The sequence below is a fragment of the Delphinus delphis genome, chromosome 17 (genome assembly GCF_949987515.2).
Source record: "Delphinus delphis chromosome 17, mDelDel1.2, whole genome shotgun sequence".
Taxonomy (NCBI): Eukaryota; Metazoa; Chordata; class Mammalia; order Artiodactyla; family Delphinidae; genus Delphinus; species Delphinus delphis.
The window spans coordinates 61223975-61244542 of NC_082699.1; the positions used below are offsets into that span (position 1 = coordinate 61223975).

At 40.1% G+C, this 20568-nt stretch overlaps 1 protein-coding gene across 3 annotated transcripts in view; it reads left to right on the plus strand.

The window, feature by feature from the left end:
* COLEC10 (collectin subfamily member 10) overlaps nt 1–20568 on the plus strand; it is a 170933-nt gene that overhangs the window by 133952 nt on the left and 16413 nt on the right. For all 3 annotated transcript variants that reach the window (XM_059995098.1, XM_059995099.1, XM_059995097.1), the window contains one exon: nt 20081–20152. In XM_059995098.1, coding sequence (XP_059851081.1) covers nt 20081–20152 — 72 coding nt within the window. The remainder of the gene's footprint in view (nt 1–20080; nt 20153–20568) is intronic.

Sequence of the window (20568 nt, forward strand, 5' to 3'; positions counted from 1 at the left end):
TTGAGTAGTCATTTTGAGAATGAGTATTGCTCTAGTTATAAAAAATTCTTCGTTGAAAGCCATTTTTATTTTTCTTTCTATGCCTTAAACTTATTATTTTATGCTTCTTAGTAGGAAAATGTTCCCTTGTTTTTTCCCCCACGTTGGTGGTTTCCTTAAACAATTTGTGTGAAATTCTGACCTCTAGTGGTTTTACTTGAAAACTGCAATGACAAGAAATTTTAACAAGAACTGTTCAAAAGAAATGTAAAACCAATAAGAAATTTTTGGGTGATGCTCCACAATTTCCAAGGAACTTTCAAATACATTATCTTGTTTAAGTTTCACAATTTTTCAACGTGGTAGCAATTACTTTAACCTTAAAGATAAGGAAACAGTCTCTATGAGGCCAAGTGGAGGTCCCAAGGTCTTCCACATAGATGTTGCACAGTCATGCAATTTGAACTTGACCCCTGGCCTTCTGGCTCTGTGTCCACTGTCATTCCATGACATCTACTAGAGTCTATTAGAATCATGTTTGAAAATACAGCCCACTGACCCCTGTTTGATAAATGGGTAGGACTCTGCCCCAGAACATGGAATTTATGCAAGCTCACAGCCCAACATTGTACTGGACCCTAAAACATGCTGAAAGTGATGACGTGCCTCCTCTTTGATAATGAACTCCATCACTTCATTCGTTTGTTTGGAAATTAATGATAATTCACCCTATTGCTTATTTTGGGTTTTGATTTAGGAGGTTTTTCTTTCAATGAAATTTGGGTGTATGTCTATGTATGTGGTCTTGAAGCTCCTTTGCGATCCATCTGGCGTCTCCCAACTTCTCCCACCTCAAACTACTTGTCCACTTGTAGTTTGATTCAGGCATCCTTGCTTTGTCTCCCATTCCTGACCCAGGATTTTTGCACTTGATGTTCCCTCTGTCTGACCCAAACTTGCCCCAGATCTTCCCAAGGAGAGTTCCTTCTTCTCATTCTGGTTTTAGCTCAAATGCCATTTGCACAGTGGGGCCCTGCCTGACGACCCCCTTCACTCTCTGTCATAGTTCCCAAGACATTTTGTTGTTATTTTCACAGACTTACTACTAAATGAAAATCCCTTGTGTTTTTATATATCTACAGTCAGTCCTAGAATACAAGCTTCATGAAAGCAGGGACCCTGTTCATCTTGCTGAGTGTGTTTTCCTGCTGTCTAGAAGAGTTCCTGACACATAGAGATTGCTCAATAAATACTTTTGATGAAGTAAACAAACCCAAATTTTCCAAGATCCCCTGACGTTTCCTTGAAAATACTTTCCAAGGATGTCTTGCAGTTCCCCAAAATGTGTTGCAATGCTTCCAAGAAAACAACTGGTCTTGGGAGACACTGTCATTGTACCACTTCAGTGGTCAAAGAACTTTCCCACCAGCGGCCACTGGTTTTCTGTAAGCACAGCCGTACCACCACTTCCCTGGTGCCCCTGTCTCAACCTGGCCTGGCCACTAACTCAGTGCCACTTCACTCAGTAAGGAAGGCTTTCCTTTGCTTCTGAGGGCACTGCAACTCCTACAAGTAACCATCTTGACTCCACGCAACTGGCCTGTGATGAACTCATGGGGCCAAGAAAGGCTCTCTCCCCTTCAGCATGACTCTAATGACAACCTCAATCATGGTGGTGGCAGCAGTAATATTAACACACATTGAATAGATGCCATTGACCCGGTACTGCGTGAGTGCTATCCAGCCATTTTTAAGTTGAACTATCTCAATAGACTTTGAGAAAGAAGACATTTTAATTCTCATCTGACAGATGAGGAAACCGAGGTTCAGAACTATTAAGTCACTAGCCTAAGGCCACACAGCTGGAAGGTGGCGGGTTGGAACCTGATTCAATTCTAGTTGGACTTCATGCTCCATTCAGAATGCTAAACCGTCTAATCAGCTGGAGGGACCCCTAAGCAGTGTTGACTGCATCACAGGATTGTACAGGGCAGGATGAAACCGCTACTTTAGTTTTTGCTTAAAGCTCCTATTGGTCCCTATGGCCCACATCTGAGTGCCAGACACTACGAGGTACATGTGGCTTTGCCAGGACATAAACCTCTGTCTTATGGGACAGTTTCTTTCCCAGAAAACCCCTTACCTCTAGGAAATGGACTTCAATCTGGCCAGTATTTTTGCTGAACATGGCTCTGGATCCCAGCAATTGACACACTTGAGTTATTTCCCAGAAGTGTTCTCAAGCCTCCAAACAGATGGCTAGTATGCCCAGCAATATCTGGGTCACTTTCACACTCCAATGAGAAGTCTCACTATGTATAAAGTAACTCCAGAGCTTATTTGGTTTAACACCAGTTATCTTTACATTTGTGAAAACTGAAGCCCAGAGAGATAAAATCACGTGTTCTAGTTCTCACAGCTGTTCATTGGTGGCAGAGCTAAAACCCCTCTTCCAGATTCCCAAGCCAGTCATTGTTCCATCCCTCCGTGTTCTACCATTGTCCTCGGGTTTTATCATCCTCATTAGGCATGAAATGATCCTTCCTTAGGTTTTATAAATTAACATTAGAAAAGGAGGTCAATGTATAAACATGGTACAGAACTGTTTTAGCTGGGTCACCTTGGTACAAATTAAGTTGCTGATTTCTTTCTGGTGACTTTATCAGAGAGGTTAAGCAAGTAGGTATTTTCCCAAAACCTTTTTTTTTAAATTGTATTAATTCACCGGATTCTTTCATTAAGAGTTTTAATATGTATGTTATGCATAAGGTCAGACCAAAATTTTAAGAGACTTGGCTTTTTCAACTTTATATTCCAATGGATGGATGTTCTGAACCCATTTTTCTCCTCTTTTTCCCTTTGAATAAGATGCCAAGAAAACATTTCAAGGTTAGGTCAGGAGGGGAGGAATAGAAGTCCAGGCAATCCAAGTGTGGGCAAAGATGAGTGAGGATGTAATAACCAAAAAAAAAAAAAAAAAAAATTAGCTTGTTTCATTTAAGAAAGTTGTATCCTTTACCCATACCATTTCTCCCCCCAACTCACTTACATAATAATTTGGCTATATATCAGTCGTTACGAGGGACTGTAGTAATAGGTGCTTGCATGTTGGTAAAGATCATGGGCTTTGGAGACAGAATATATGGTTTTGAATTTGAGCTCTGCCACTTACCTACCGATGTGATCTTAAGTCTCAGCGTCCTCATTTTTTAAATGGAGACAATTTTATGGCCAATCTCAAAAGCTTAATTTGAAAATTAAGACACGTGTAGCGTAGAGCTCAGCTATCATTTTTTTCATTAGCTTCCATTGCTGTTACTAGTCACCATAAGTCTTCTCTCCCACATCCCTAAACAAAGGCTCATAGGTTGTAACCTTGGTTCTACAAACAGAAATCTACCAGGGAAATGCACCACCTTCTGCTCCTTGCTGCCATTTCCTACCTATTTTAGTCTCACTGCAAGGTCAACTTTTACTCATCAGACGCTCACAAACTTGAGACCACCCTTTCTCTTCACTAATGGTGCTTTCTTTCTGGAGTTCTCCAGTTGAGCCTGGGGCTTTTTATCAATTAAATAGAATAATAATAGTGTAAATACACCCAGTAGGATTAAATGAATTAAGACAGAAAAAACCAAGCCTCAGTCCTTTTATCTGTAACATGGGTTAGTAATGGTGTGACTACTTCATAGGATTGTGATGAGGAAAACTCAGCTAAGCTGTATAAAGCATTTAGCACCATCTCTGACACATCGTTAAGGACTCTTTAAATATTAGAAAACCACAGATTAGCAAAACCCAAGGGAGAATGAGAATTATTTTTCCATGTTTCCTTCTTCTTCTTTTTTTCCTTTAAGGAATATTTTCCTTTAGCCACTGTCTGTACCCTAGGTAGGCAGTTCTGTTGGTCTTAGGTCATTAGCCATATGTGTAGGCCATATACAACCTAGGTGTCTCTTTTTATTCGTGTTTATGAAATACTACTTCTGGAAACTTTCTAATTCTGTTAGAAACGGTTTTATTTGTCCTCTCCACATCTTTTCAGGGTATTCCAACTGATAACCAGTCTGTCGGGTTTTCACACTGCTATAGCATCTGCTATAGGATCTGCTATAGGATCTGCTATATGATCTGCAATATTCTATAATTTTCCAAAATTCTTTCAGTTATATTTTACAGCTTCCTCTGCTCTTTGATAAAAGAATTATAAATATATGCAGTTACAATCTGACACTCAGAGACTCAAGTCAAGTAGCATCTGAATAATTTAATTGTTTTCAAATTGTTTATCGTGACTGTTCTTGCTTTGAAAACTCTGGAAGCATCCTTTCAGGTCTCTTGACAATACTTGTATCTGTGAAATCGATCGTATAAATACGAGTCTTTAAAATTTACAAAGGGTTTATCCATTATTTCACTTTAGCTCCACTGACGTATTATAGGAATCATTATCCCTATTTAAAGAGAAGGAAACTAAAGCACAGTACTCTTGTTTGTGACCCCTCTGAAGGTCATTTATGTAACATATCACCCAGGGATGGGTGTATGTGTAAGACATTACAATACTGGTTGCAGTCAAAAATACTTTACATGGTGTTGTTCTGCCTGGCCTGAGATGAACAAATATTTAGAAAAAGATTTTGATATTCAGAGCCAGTAGCTATGACAATGTCATCTCTCTCTCATCAGACCACATGCTGAGTGACCAAATGACAGGACAACCAAAAGGAAGAGGCCCGTATGTCCAATGGGAAGTTGGCAGCAAGTGTGACAATGTGCTCCAGACCAAAATGAAAGTCCCCAAAGAGACTGGGAGACTTCGATATACCACAAGGGAGCGTCTCTGGAACTGTTTTATCAGTGTTGCCCTAGCACTTGCAGAGCAAGGCTGGACAATGCCACCAATGATCTTGGGGAAAAGCCAGTACTAGCCCATAGGCACAGACCAAATACACTGAAATAAGGCTCACCTAGAGTGTACAAAGGCAAGGGCTATGACCTGCCTTCCTAGATTAGAGTACTCCTAAGGGGACATTATATTTTTATTAAAATGGGCAATTTTTGATTAACATATACGTAGGTATCTATATCTATATTGAGAAATAAAATATTGCCTATCATATCAGTAAACAAAGGATGTCGCAGTTATCAGCGATTACAGATTGCAGCCACCTCCAAAGGCCAGCTGGTGAGCCCTGAGGGAACACAGGAAGGAAAGAATACCTGCCATTCAGCAACCATCAGACTGCAGCCACTCCCATCGGTGAGCCCTGAGGAAACTCAAGTGTGAAAACACAGGATACTGGCCCCAGAGAGCTGAGGTGCATATCAAAGGAATGATTTCTGTGAGCCCAGACTCTTGCATCTTCCCATACATAGAAAAGCACTAAATTCCTAAACTTGAGATATCTAGTTTTGTTTCATAAATAGTAATCTTTTGTTCCAACTACCTGCCCTTTGTTGCAAAACTCCTCTATATCCTAGCTCCCCCTTCGCCTCCCGGGAACAGTTTTCTCAGGGTTACCTGAGATGCTGCCTCCAGGGCTTGAAGTCCTCAGTTTGTCTGCCAAATAAAACCTAACTCTCAACTTTTAGGTTGTACATATTTTTTAATCAACAATATCTGTATCTATATCTATATCTATCATCTCCTGATGATCAAGGAAAGCAATACCACATTGGTATTATTTTAATGTTGCCCAACAATACTAACATGGAACTTTTTCCTGCTCCCTCTTTCTGATTGACTAACATTTTAACTCTGAACAAATGAGCGTATGCAAAACTAAAACCTCCAGCATTCACAGCTCCCAAGGTGTTCCTGTGCCTTCCTAAAAAGTTTTATTACTGGGAACTGAAACTACCAAAATGCATCATTCCACTGCCTGTCCTCCTATATCCCTCTATGTCTTACCTTTTGGAATGAGGTTAGGGCGCAGTACTCTGCCATGTCAAAAAACATCACTCATGTAACAAAGTTACTGACTCAACTTTCTTGTCAGTAGAGACCTCGTCTTGGAGCAGGGGTGTCCAGGGGAAGAGGAACTAAGTTTCGTTCTACCTCCTTTTAGCTAAATAGGATGGATCTTTTAATAAGGTAGAAGACAGAATTATTTTCCCTATCCCAGCTCCAGTGGCTTCTATGTAAATATTCATATGCTTCCTTATGCTTTGTTAACCTAATCTTCATTGTACCTTGGGTTTTCTTTTTTCTTCTTTCTCTCTTTTTTTTTTTTCCAGGTTTCATAGCTCTTCTGTAGAAGTTGTATTTATCAGGTCTGAGCAGCCAAATGATCGTTTAAACCAGAGTAGCCAATGGAAGTTTTTGAGTAGGAGAATGATGTAATTAAATTTGTTTTTCAGGCAGATAAATCTCTTGGAAGGGGTGATGATAGACTGAAGGATGTGAGAAGCTCTTGGTGGAACATGAATTAAAAACAAGGGATGCATTAAGGCTGTAGGGAGAGGGTGTATTAGAGAGATTTCAGAAGCAAAATGGCAGATTATAATGAGTTCCAAACTGTGTTTGAGCCACCTATGAACGTCCAGATGGAAAAGTCCAATAGGCAGTTGAAAATAGACACATCATAAATACTTTTTAGGCATTTTTCCTTAATAAAAACTAATCACATGACCTGTAGCCTCGACTCTTAGTTTTTATATTTTGTCTTATTTAGTGATAGCAGGGAGGACTGCCTTTCTCACAGATAGTTGGGATATACATGGACCAGGATATTCGTTTATATAATAGCAGTTACGACTTACGCTTAATAACAACACTACTCTTTTTCTTTAAATTTGTTTCTGCCCCACTTTGTACTGAAAGAAAATTTAGACAGAATATTATATGTCACATCTATAGAGTACTGTAAACATTTCAATGCCAGAAGCACAAATCTCTGGAAGCAAAAATATATATCGGCCAGGGCGTGGGAGACCCGCACAGCCAAGGTGTGAGCTAAAAGCTGCATCGCTTCCCCTTGGCCTCTTCTTATCCCTCTAATTTCTTTTTCTTTTTCTTTCTTTCTTTTTTTTTTTTTAGGGGGGTTTCTCTTTATTTTATTGATTTTTTAATTGAAGTATAGTTCATTTACAATGTTGTGTTAGTTTCAGGTATACATATATATGCATATATATGTGTGTATATATATCCAAGATATACATCTATATTTTTTTCATATTCTTTTCCCTTATAGGTTATTACAAAATATGTATCCCTCTAATTTCTAGTGGCTAGAAGCTCTGGGGGCCGATTGGGTGATACCGTCATAATGTCATATTTGCTGAGCGATCACTGCATTCCAGGCACCGTTCGGCCCTTCACATGTATCATCACATTTACTCCTCCCCACGGCACCCTGGGGAAGATGTTTCACTCTTCTGATTTACTAATGAGGAAACTGAGGCTGAAAGAGTTGAAGTAGTTGCAAAATCTCACAGCCAGTGAGCGCCTGATCCGAGGTGCCCTGTTCTTAACTACTGCATTGCATTGCAGCAACACAGCACTCAGTCCTAGATGGATGGGATCCCTCCTCTTTGCATTTGTTTCTGCTCACTTGGCTGTGAATGCGTTTGAATAATGAATGATATGTTCAGGCAGAAGAAAACCTGCCCCACAAAACTTAATGTTGTATTTTTCATTAAGGATAATGTTAGTTGTGTTTTATTTTTTGTTTTTTTCCTCCCTGTTACTCGGACATGCAGTGACTGCAAAAGACTTGCAGGTTCCAAGTAGGAATTCTTTTTAAACAAAATAAGCCTGAAAACAAAGAGTGGGTGCTTTGTAATTCAAGTAGGAAGGATTGCAGGATTCTTGAAATTCTCACTTTTCTTTGCTAGGTTACACAGGAGTGAGGTGAAGGGGGAATGAAGTTTATGGGTCCCTGGAATGGATGGGGCACAGTAAAGGGATTGGCTGACAACATGCCATGCATATTAACAGCCCAGCTAGGGCCATATTAAGCACCCGATAAACATTAGATGTTATCATTATTGACGTTGATATTATTATTATTGTGATAAATTAGTCACAATATACATATCTCCTTACATTTTGTATTTCCTTGCATTTGTTTAGCATATTAATATTGAAAAAGCACTTCCATTTTATTTTCTTATTTGATATGTAATCTTGTCATCTGAGGAGACAGCAGTAGAGATGAGTAAAAGCCTAGTCTCCTTACCCCTACATCATTGATCTTTCCAAAGGCTCACCTTGTTAGAAGCCAACAAAACAGGCAGTAACTTCCCTTTCAGAACATTCATGACATTTACAAGACCTTGCTTGGTGCCTCCTTCCCACCAAACTTTTCGGCTTAGGTCATGTCTTGTCCAAGCTAATGTTGTATCCCTAGGGTCCAGCACAGAACTTGGTAGCTGGTAGAAATTCAGTAAATATTTGTCCAAGGAATGAATGAGTGAGCACATTGTGAAGTTTGAACAGCTGTTGAGAACAAAGTGTAGAATGTCTGCCCTTATCACAAGGAACTTACATTCTGAAGTTAAGTAACAATGCATTTTTAAATAATACTTCAAGGCAGCAATTAGAAAGTAGTAACAAGGAGCCAGATGGTGAATTACCAAGGAAATAATTCTACCAGTAAATTCAGATAATTTAGAATTTAATTTGAGACACGACTCATTGGTACGATTTATAAAAGGAGGAAAGGGCCACAGTTCTTTTATATTATTTATGATTTATTTTTTAAATCATAAAAGTAATTCAGGCTTGTCGTAACACATAGCATGTATAAATGTGTACAAAATAAGGATATATAAAGAAAAAGCTAATGATCTCTCTTTTCACTGTGACGCTGCCCTTTACAGATCCAAATCTCTCCTGTAACCATCATTAATAGCTTGTTATTAACACTTTTCTCTATATTTGTTCTGTTCATTTGTTCTTTCTAAATGTGATCATATGCATATGACTCTCTAAGAGGCATTCTTTACATAATAGAACCTGGAGCTCACTCCTTATTCAGAGATCTTTCTCATTATTTTTAGTAGTTGCACAATATTCCTCATATTTTCATCAGTCTCAGGGTGATAAACTTTCAGATTGTTTATGTTTTTGGGTTTTTTTTGCCACTACGAGCAAACATTCTCATGTATACATTTGTTCTTACAGTTAAATCCCATAAAATAGGTTTGCTAAGGTAAAGTAGAGTATGTGGGTTTTTTATTTTAATCATGATTGACAGATTATTTTGTAGAAATGTTGTAGCAGTTTATGTTGCCAAAAGCAATGACTGAGTGCTTTCTGTAGCTATGGCAACTTCAGATGCCATTAATCTTTTATAATTATTACTAAATATGATGGAAAAATATGACATTGACATTTACACATATATCTTTTTGTGACTAATAGTGAGTCTGGGCATCTTATCCATCATTTACTGTTTATATTTTTAGATTACCTTTTAATTTCATTTGTTGTCTTTTCTAGCAAAGCAGTTTGCAAAAACTTTTTGTACATTAAAAATATTATTCATTTTTTTTAAGTCAGTGTTTGACTTTTTCCTTGTCTCTCATATTTTTGTTGATAAACTTTATATATTTATGTGGCATCTTTCGTCATATAAAGACCTTTAATTTCTCATATGGTCATATATGTCTTTTATTTTATAAGTTTTTCCCCTGAGGAGATGAATTTCAAACAGAGAGAAAACCACGTGCCTTTCAATGGGAGCAGACATTGAAAGACATTTTAATGAACAATGAATAGACAAGTCGGGCAGGAATAGAAAGTTATGCAGGTCAATGTCAGAAAATAATGCCAGAAAGTTCCATTGATACCAGTCTGTGAAAGCCCAAACACTAGACTAATTAGTTTGGACTTGGCCTAGAAACACAGAGGAACTGCTGAAATGTTTTGAATGGGGCAGTTTTATAATGAAAATGTGATTTTATACAGATTAGTTTGCAAGGTGGTTTGAAAAAGTGAAGTTCAGATCCAAAGAAACCAGGATTTCAACAACTATGTATACAACAGACACGATTCTAGGCCCTTGGAACCACCAGTGAATAAAAACACCATGAAGACCATTTAGGGCTCACCTGCAAGGAACACGGGTTAGTGTATAAGGACAGGAAGAGGTAAAACAATGGCAGTAGAGATGGAAGGAAAAAGAAAGGATGGACGTGAGAAAAAATAAGAATCAAGGTGGGAGTTAGGAAGGAGGAAAGGGTCAAAGCCAGTTTGGGTGTTGAGCCTGGGGGATTGGAGCCTGGGGCATTGGAGCCTGGGGCATTGGAGCCTGGGGGATTGGAGCCTGGGGGATTGGAGCCTGGAGGATTGGAGCATGGCAGTGATACTGGAAGATGGGTAAATCAGAAGAGGAAACAAAAATATGCAGTGGAGGGAACAGTAGAGACAGATATTGGTGTACAGATCTTACTCAACTTACAATGCAGTTGCACCCTGATAAACGCTTCCTAAGTGGAAAATATCATAGTTGAAAGTGCATTTAATACACCTAACCTAGGGAACACCGTAGCTTAGCCTAGCCTGCCTTAGACGTGCTCAGAACACTTACATTAGCCTACAGTTGGGCAAAATTATCTTTTTAAAAATAAAGTGTTGGATATCTCATGTAATTTATTAACTACTGTACTGAAAGTGAAAAACAGAACGGTTGTCTGGGTACAGATGGTTGTCATATTGATTGTTTACCCTCGTGATTGCATGACTGACTGGGAACTGCAGCTCATTGCCACCGCCCAGCATCAAGAGAAAGTATCATATTGCAGATCGCTAGCCTAGGAAAAGAGCAAAATTCCAAAGTTGAAGTACAGTTTCTACTGAATGCATATCACTTTTGCATCACTGTAAAGTCAAAAAATTGGTACGTCAGACCATCATAAATCAGGGACTGTCTGTATTTGCCTGGGCTGCCTTACTAGATTATAAGCCTTTCCCATAGACTCCCCCCAGCAAGCTGAAGTCAATTCATTAATCAGCCATTATTAAGACTGACATTTCAATCAATTAGTAACTAATTTGACTGTATTTTCATTAACCTCACATTCATCCATCTTGTTTTTAAGAATGTTATTCCTTTTACTTTGAAACCTTTATTGAGAAAGCACATATTGCATCTGAGACCCTGTGCCAAGTACTAGGGATACAAAGAAAATAATATATCATCGCCAACGCGTCCCATCATCTATGACACAATGTGGTGTATGCTATGAAATCTGAGGGGAATTACCTTCAGAGAATGAGATTAATCCAGACTGCTAAAGAGGGAGATGGGGGCAGATGCTGAGAAGACTCTTGGGTAGAGGAGGTGACACATTAGCTGGACCTACAGGGTGCATGGAATTGGACAAAAGATAAAAATCCACATGAATTTTATTGACGAGAACGTTTTAGTATCAACCTGCCCTAATATATTGACAAATTTGTATTTTAGGTTATTTTCTTCTGCACTTACCTTGAGATATAGTTTATTCTGGTGGAGCCCAATGAAAGGGATCTCGTTTACTTCTTCTGGAGAAAGAATAGAGGAGAGTTTTAGGTGTGAGCAGGCAGAGTTAGATGTTTTCTCCTTTATGTTCCCATAACTGCTACTCTTCCAGCATCTATCACAGTAATTATGTTTACTTGCCCATTCTCTCCTGAAGTTTTGATCTCCTCATGAGAAGATCCTGATCAGTGTCTAGTAGTTATAATAGTAAGGAAACTTGTGTTTGCAAGTGAAAGAAACAAAACCAAATCCAACTTAAACTGGTTAATCATACAAACAAACAAAAGAGAGAAGAGGAATTTATAGACTCATGTAACAGGGAGGGTTTCAGGCAGAGCTATATCCAGGCTCAAGTGATGTGTTCAGAATCAAAAACACCTTGGTTCTCTTTTCCCCTATAATGACTTCATTTTAAAGAAGGGTCTTATTTTGTGGTGCTAAAATAGATTCAGATACTTCAGTAATAGTCTATCCTCTCTGCAACCCCTGCAGAAAGAGCAAGTCTCTGTCTTGAAATTCATAACTGTCTGAGTTATTGAGGAGACTTATCTACCAATTGAAATTTGTTGGCTCTCATTGGGCCACATGTCCACTGCTGAACCAGTTACTGTGGAGAAGGTTCAAACTACGTGGATCGAGAATAAGCTAGTATTGTTTCCTATGGCAAGTTGTGGGGCCGTTACCAGAAGCACAGGTAGAAGCTCCCAGGTAGGTGAAAGTTACAGATTTTGTGGATTAATGAGTCCCCTCAGTGCAAGGGACTCTTCTATAAATTTTGCCATCCATAGTATTATTTAATATTACAGTAACTCCATGAGACACCTGTAACTATCTTAATTTTCCAGGGTAGAAAATTGAAGCAGAGGGGATAATTATTTAGGATAAGATTAAAGAGCTGTTAAGTGGAGATTTAGGATTTGCACCTAGATCTCTGTGACTATGATTCCGTCTGCTAGGGCTGCCATAACAAAATATCACAAACTGGGGGGCTTAAACAACAGAAGTTTATTGTCTTACAGTTCTGGAGACTGGAAGTCCAAGGTCAAAGAGTTGGCAGATTTGGTCTCTCTTAGCCAAGACCTCTCTCCTTGGCTTGCAGTTGGCTGTCTTCTCACTGTGTCCTTACATGGCCTTTTCAGGGATGTGTGCACGCATCCCTCATGTTCCTTTGTGTGTCCAAACTTCCTCTTCACGTAAGGACACCGGTCAGATTGGATTAAAACTGCCCTAAAAGCCACAATTTAACTTAACCACCTATTTAAAGGCCTTATCTCCAAATATAGTTCCATTCTGAAGTGCTGGGGTAGGGCTTCAACATATGGATCTTGGGGAGAAGATACAATTCAGCCCATAACAGACTATAAAACTCCAGTTCATTGCACCAAGCTTCTGGAGGAAACTTGAATGACAGTCCTGTCACTCATTCAGTTTGAATAGACTTAATAGTTCTGAAGGCTGAGCCCCTTGAAAATTTCACCTTGGTTAAAAGCTGTCACCTTCCATGTAAGATTCTCCCTGGGACAGCTTTCCTCCTTAAAGACATGAAGTTTGCTATGGACTAAGATGAACGTGGTTCTTTGGTAAACATATCCCTACTGTGAACAGGAATAAACAGTGTTTTGCGAACACGTTAAATGTGGAAAAGGTACGAAAAGCGTTAACTGTTTAGAATGGTCTTATTTCACGCACATTCATCATAACCAGGTGAGGTAATGTTAGGGAAGAATCTCAGAAAAATCTCTTAGAGGACCTATGTGCTACCACCGTATTTTTACTAATCATGGAGAAACATACTGTTGTTTATTTATTTATTTATTTTTGCGGTACGTGGGCCTCTCATTGTTGTGGCCTCTCCCATTGCGGAGCACAGGCTCTGGGCGCGCAGGCTCAGCGGCCATGGCTCATGGGCCCAGCCGCTCCGCGGCATGTGGGATCTTCCCGGACCGGGGCACGAACCCGTGTCCCCTGCATCGACAGGCAGACTCTCAACCACTGCCCCACCAGGGAAGCCTTACTGTTGTTTATTGTTCTTAAGCAAGGTTGACCAAGGTCAGGGTCTCCCCTATCAACAGATAAGCTACCTCACGGCCATGAAGATGCCAAACACAATGTTTACAAGCGATTTTTCACTTAGAAATCATGCTTGCTTGCTCAACTTTTATGTTTTCATTAAAAGAAATATGAAGAAAATTGCCCCTCAGAGTCTCAAAGAAAGAAAGATGCTGTGATAAAATGTCACTGTGGATCTGTAGTCTCTCGACACTGTGTACCCAGTGCTATCTTTGGGGGATCAGTAAGCCATACCTGGTTTTAAATTAAAGATAATCTTCTCCTTAAAAAAATTTAAAATACATATCTAAATATAATATTTTCCTATTGGCTCCCAATAACCAAGTGATGGGTGCCAGTTCTAGGGTATAGGACTATTTAGACAGTTAAAGAATCCCACTTTCAGGCAATGAACAGGAGCTGTACAAGTAAGACTAGACAGGGAATAAAGGAAGTGAGAAACCTTATTAGTGATGTTTTCCTCTTCCCGCAATTACCATCCCAAAGCTATTAAAATGAATCAAAGTACCATGTGTCTCAGAGTAAGGAAACAACCCTCAATATGGGAGACTAAACATGTAGGTACTCTAGTCATTTCCAATTACAGATAAAACAGAAACTTTGGAAGGTTAAATATTACCCCTAAGTTCACAAAGCTGGAAAGTGATATAATTAGGACTTGAACTCAGGATATGTAAGAGTGGAACCTGTGGGCTTCATCAATATATCACCCCAGCTTCCCAGGAACTGCTGTCTTCTGTGAAAGACCAGTGGAAATTTGTCTTCTTCCAATCACTCTGGTCATGGCAGTTTCTTAGTAGTCCTTTCAGAAGAGAAAATGAAATTATTTGTCATGATTTGTCTTCAGAGAACTTCGGTTTACTCCTCTGAATGTCTTCTCCTCTTTCTAAGTGCTCGCCTGTTTTTCATTAGATTATATGCAGCACAGCAGTATGGGCTCCAGATAAATGAAAACACAAAACACAAATCCCCGCAGCCCACTAAAAAGTAAGATCGATGTAATGATATTTCGTTTACATAGGAGAATGTTCTTACCTTTTAGAGACACTTGCTGAAGTCTTTGAGAAATATTGGTTATAATTTACTTTTAAAAAATCGGTAAAAATAAAGAGATGAAGCAATGACAACTTGTTAATTGTTACAGATACCTCAGTATCTTTAATGGGTGTATATTTACTTAGCTATCTTTGCGTGAAAATCTTCATAGTGATGAGTAAAAAAAATGCCTAGTCAAATAAAAAAGTAAGTAATGATTTTAAAATAAGGATTGAGATAGGTTCAAAAGAGATGACCTTTCATCGTCATCATCATCATCATTTTTGTACCTCCATTCTGTTCTCATTAAAACAAGAATAGATGAGTTAAACACCGGACACTGTGCTGCACACCTCTCACGCATTGTCTCCTTTAGTCCCCGACAATCCCTTGACGTAAGGAAGTTTTCCTCCATTTTACGGATGAAACTGAGACTCAGAGAAGTGAAACGACTTTCTCCAGAGCTCTTTTCTCCAGTGCAGTGTACTCCTTTTCCCTTAGGGTGAGCCTTGTGAGTGTGACTGAGTTGAAGGGATCCAGGGCATATGGGCAGGTAGGTAGAGGCACAGAGGGACTGGTAAGCTGGGTGAATAGAGGAAAGGCAAACAATAGCAGGTCCCAGTAAGGCCTTAAAAGTGTTCTTTTTCTTTTTTAAAACAAATTTGTATTGGAGTAGAGTTGATTTACAATGTTGTGTTACTTTCAGGTGTACAGCAAAGTGAATCAGTTACACATATATATCCTCTCTTTTTTAAGATTCTTTTCCCATATAGGCCATTACAGAGTATTGAGTAGAGTTCCCTGTGCTCTACAGTAGGTCCTTATTAGTTATCTATTTTATATACAGTAGTGTGTACCTGTCAATCCCATCTCCCAATTTATCCCTCCCCCTCTTCTCCCCCGGTAACCATAAGTTTGTTTTCTACATCTGTGACTATTGCTGTTTTGTAAATAAGTTCATTTGTACCATTTTCTTTTAGATTTCACATATAAGCGCTATCATAAGATATTTGTCTTTGTCTGACTTACTTCACTCAGTATAACAATTTCTAGGTCCATCCATCTTGCTGCAAATAGCATTATTTTGTTCTTTTTTATGTTTCTGGGGAATAATGAGGTCGTGATTGCGGAAGGAAAAGTACTGGGATGTGGTCCACTTTATGACCTTACTGGTGTATCTCATATATATGAGAGGTCCAGACGATAATTGATACAACTATGAAAATTTCCAAAAATGAAGATGCAATCAGCATACGTGGGAAAAGGGCGTAAGTAGGGTTGGGGAGGACATATTTTAGGTAGGAACCTGGCCTCACTGATAAAGCACACCATAACACCTGTATCACTCAGTTCCAAGGCTGACCAGGAGAAGGATTGTTAACAACTTGCCCCCAGTCCATAGATTATTCTGGCAGTGGGAAAAGTCCAGCTTCCAGTGAATTTTTTTTAGCATTTCCAAAACCAATTCACTAAGTTTTCATAATTACTTCCTTTGAGCAGGGATAATGACCTAGGTTCGGCTATTTCATTTCAAACTAGAATTTCCTTTTAAAAGAGTTTTTGCTTTTTGGGGAAAAAAAATTGTACCTAAGAAAAATTGGTCAGCTGTGTGCTCTGCTGGAATTCTGCTGGAGAGATTATCACAACAAGCTGGTGGCCTGGCAGGGGCTGAAACAAATAATTTTGTAAAACTGAAATTAGTTCATCACAGTTTATAGTTTTTCATTTAATTTTAAAATGGAAGTGGCTATTTTTAAAAGAAGGAAAGTAAGTCTAAATTGCCCTACTAATCCAATGAAATATCGCCAAGAGGGTAACAGACAACTGAGCTCCATGTGGCAGATCCTTTCCAAAGCCTGCTTCTACGCCTCTCTTCTGTTCTCATTAAAACAAGTCCCAAAGATCAAATGAAGCTGGGACCCAAGCTGAAGGCAAGGGTACACGTTGTTTACTTCATCGCTGCCAGCAGCCCTCTCACCACCAGGCTGGGATTCAAGCACACAGGTCAGAAGAAGAATAATCCTGCTTTCACCCTCCCAGGTCTCCATCAGGAACCACCAGGGAGCAGCAGATGACTAAGTCACTCACCTGGCTACCTCCAGTTAGATACTTGCTTGAAAATGAATGGGAAAGCTCCTAAGAAGGGGGAGAGAAGAAATAATAATGGCACCAATAATTCACATTAGTGTGGTTTTATGATTCACCAAACCACGTACATGCCTGCATTTGATTTTGCCCTTTGGTGAGCAGGGCACGCATCTTTGGTCCCGTTGTGCAGAACAGCAATCCCCAAACCCAGAAATGTTAAAACAGAAATTTGTTCCCAATCATACACCTTGTTCAGAACAAAAGCTTTGAAGGCATTTTCCCTGGTTTGAATTCTGGCTTTATTACTTACGAGCTGTGTGACCTTGGGAAGCTATTGAACCTCTCTTTGACCTCATTTTCTCATCTGTAAAATGGAGCTAAGGGGCTTCCCTGGTGGCGCAGTGGTTGAGGGTCCGCCTGCCGATGCAGGGGACACGGGTTCGTGCCCCGGTCCGGGAAGTTCCCACATGCCGCGGAGCAGCTGGGCCCGTGAGCCATGGCCGCTGAGCCTGCGCTTCCGGAGCCTGTGCTCCGCAACGGGAGAGGCCACAGCAGTGAGAGGCCCGCGTACCGCAAAACAAAAACAAAAACAAAAACAAAAAACTCTCTGAAAAAAGTATTATTTTGTCCATTGTACAAACGGGTGAAATAAGGCCCAAGGTCAAGGACCTCCCAAGGTCCCTCAGCTCATGAGTGGCAAAGCCAGGTCTGACTTATACTAACTTACCGCAAGGATACAGTCCCTATGAATTAAGTCACTGAGACCTTGAGCTGGTTTCATCCTCCCCACTATCCATCTTATTTAAAAAGGAACAAGACTCACTTTCTGTATCTCCACTTTTCTCCCTGAAAATGTGGCACAGTGCCAAGTTCTGTAAACTCCACAGTCTGCTGAGAGTCACAGAATCCTAGACTAGAAGGAACAATTACCTGCTAGTAGGGATCTGGAGAGGCAGAGACACACATATTGTTGAATCCTAGTTGTATCACTCACAAGCTCTATGACAACAGGGTAACAACTTAACCTCGGTGGGTCTCAGTTTTTCCATTCAGAAAATGGAGCAGTCATTGTTTCCACCTCCTAGAATTGCTGTGATGATCACATTAGCACAGTGCTGGCACCCAGGATAACTGCTTGATAAACATGTACTAATAACTTTAGCTAGAGAAACACCATCTAGTTCATCCAGTTCACCCCACTGGTTTGATCACACAAATCATCTGTGCATCTTTTTTGAAATCCTTCCCCAGAAGGAGATACTAGAGCTTCGAGTGTGAAGGGTTCCAATGACTGACCAATCTCACAACCTGGAAATCTAACTGCTCCATTTAAAATATTATTTCATTTAAAATATTAACATTCTAAAAAAAATAAAAAATTAACATTCATTCTCCAAAAAAAGTAGAGAATGACTTGTTATGCTTTTTCTGGATAAATGAACAAACATCTCAACATTCTCTCTCCCAAGCTAATCTAATCTAATCCCAGGAATTTCATTTTTGTCTTACGAAGTCTGTTATCTACCACTTTCCACTGGTGATGACGAGGATGCCTTCCTGTCCTGAGATTGCTGTGGTGATAAGGCAGGTAGCTCGTCTTAATAATATTGTGTGTTGTGCTCTTTATTTTCAAAGCACATTCACATGGTTATCTTTTTTTTTTTTTTTTTTTTTTGCGGTACGCGGGCCTCTCACTGCCGTGGCCTCTCCCGTTGCGGAGCACAGGCTCCGGACGCGCAGGCTCAGCGGCCATGGCTCACGGGCCCAGCTGCTCCACGGCATGTGGGATCTTCCCGGACCGGGGCATGAACCCGTGTCCCCTGCATCGGCAGGCGGACTCTCAACCGCTGCGCCACCAGGGAAGCCCCACATGTTTATCTTGTTGATCGTAATACAACTGGGAGAGTTAGGGAGGGTGGGGGTTATCTCTACATTAAGGATGAGGAAACTGAAGTATAAAGGAAAGAACAACGATAGCCACCATGGCTAACCAGTTATATTCCAGGTCTTTTTTTGTTAATTTTTATTTTATATTGGAATATAGTTGATTAACAATGTTGTGTAAGTCTCAGGTGTACAGCAACGTTCCAGGTCTTTCACACATAATATCTTATTTAAACTTCTCAAGAGCCTTCTTTAGTAGGTGTTATTAGCTCAGTTTAGAGGAAAGGAAAATGAGGCTCATAAAGGGAGGTGACATAGCCGACTTTCTCCAGACACTGAACGGTAGAGCTGAGAAGCTCCAGATCTACCTCACTCCAAAGCCAGTAAGCTCAGTCACTGACTTTTGAAAATTTGCTTAACCCATCAGTGACTAAAATGGCATTAAAATCCAGGATTCCTGATTCACAGTTTGGGACACCTTTCATCAAACCACTAATTCAGTTCTTCCTGACTGGGTACGTTGCTAAAGCTAGACCCACCTATGACTAGAATAGCCACTGCTCACACAGAACTGCCTTGCAGCTGTTCCCCATTCCTAGCTAGTCTTCTGCTCTTATCTTCCAGGTCCATGCCTATGATTTGGGGGTTCTCAAGCATGCAGTCAGAGGGTTATAAATTTATATATATGGTTACATATCTATCTATTATATATGTATACAATGTATATATATTTACATAATATATAAATGTATATTTGTATTATATATTTATACATATTGTGCATAGATATTCATGTACATGGATATATATATATATATATATATATATATACACGCACAGGCTTCCAGAATTTGCCAGATTCTCCAGCAAGAATAAAGATTTGCCAGGCCAAACAAACTTCTCAGGGATTTGCCAATAAGTGTAATTCTTTAAATACAGATTTGGATGTGTGTTGGTTCGCAATTTTGGGAATTTCCTCGGTGAAATCTGAAACTGACCCCATACACAGAGGGCAAGGGGAGGTGAAGAAAGAGACAGGCCACTCCAGATTGGTAGGTGAGAGGTTTAATAAGCAAGGGGAGTTACAAGGCTCGTCTTGAGTGGCCTTAAGACTAGTCGATCTCTGCACTCACCCACCAGAATCTTAAAGGTTTATATAGATGCCTTAACTGGGTTCGGGCATGTATTCAGTCCAGGTGGTCTCAAGGCTGCATCCTTGAAATGGCTTGGGCTATGGGAACTGGGTGGAACATACATTCCAAGGACAGGGGAGAGGGTAAGGAGCCGCTGATTGCCAGGGTCTAGCTTGCTGGTCAACCAATGGTCACATCCTCTTGATTACCTCTTCTAACAACACGGAAGAAGTGAAAGAAAAGTGTTAACTCTTTCCCTGAGTGTCCCGTTCACATGGGCCTATAGACATAATCAAATCGAAGTTGTAAGGCCAGCACTGAGCTGAGGGATGGATTCTAACCATGTTCAGCTTTTCCTGGGGCGTCTGTGCTTATGTTACTATTTGAGCTGCTCCACTCATTCATTTTCCATTTCTAAAGGAGATGAGGGTGAAAAAGGAGATCCAGGAGAGGAGGGAAAGCATGGCAAAGTGGGACGCATGGGGCCGAAAGGTAGGTAACATGATACGACTTTGACACTTTGCTCTCTCTCTACTGGACTTGCCTTGGAAGTTAGCAGCTTTCACTAACACCCTCCGCTCCAGAGATTCATGAGATGTGTTTCCTAGATGAATTTACTTGCCACCAGAGAGTTCCTATGAGATTGCCTGTCGACAAGACTCGAACACATTTCTCAAGCTTCATCCTTAGGGCTGGTGGGAGAGGAACACCCTGGGAGCCCTGGAGAATTGCAGTCTCTGGGAATATCTAAGAAACCCCGAGCTTTAGAAACACAGCCATGTTCACCGCTGTGTCTCCCCTCAGATGCCGTGCTAAGCACCTCTGGCTGGCTGGCTTAGTGTGTGAGGGGGAAGAAAAGCAAGAGCAGAAACAGCTGTCTGATCCATTGATTTACTCACTTTTCTCCA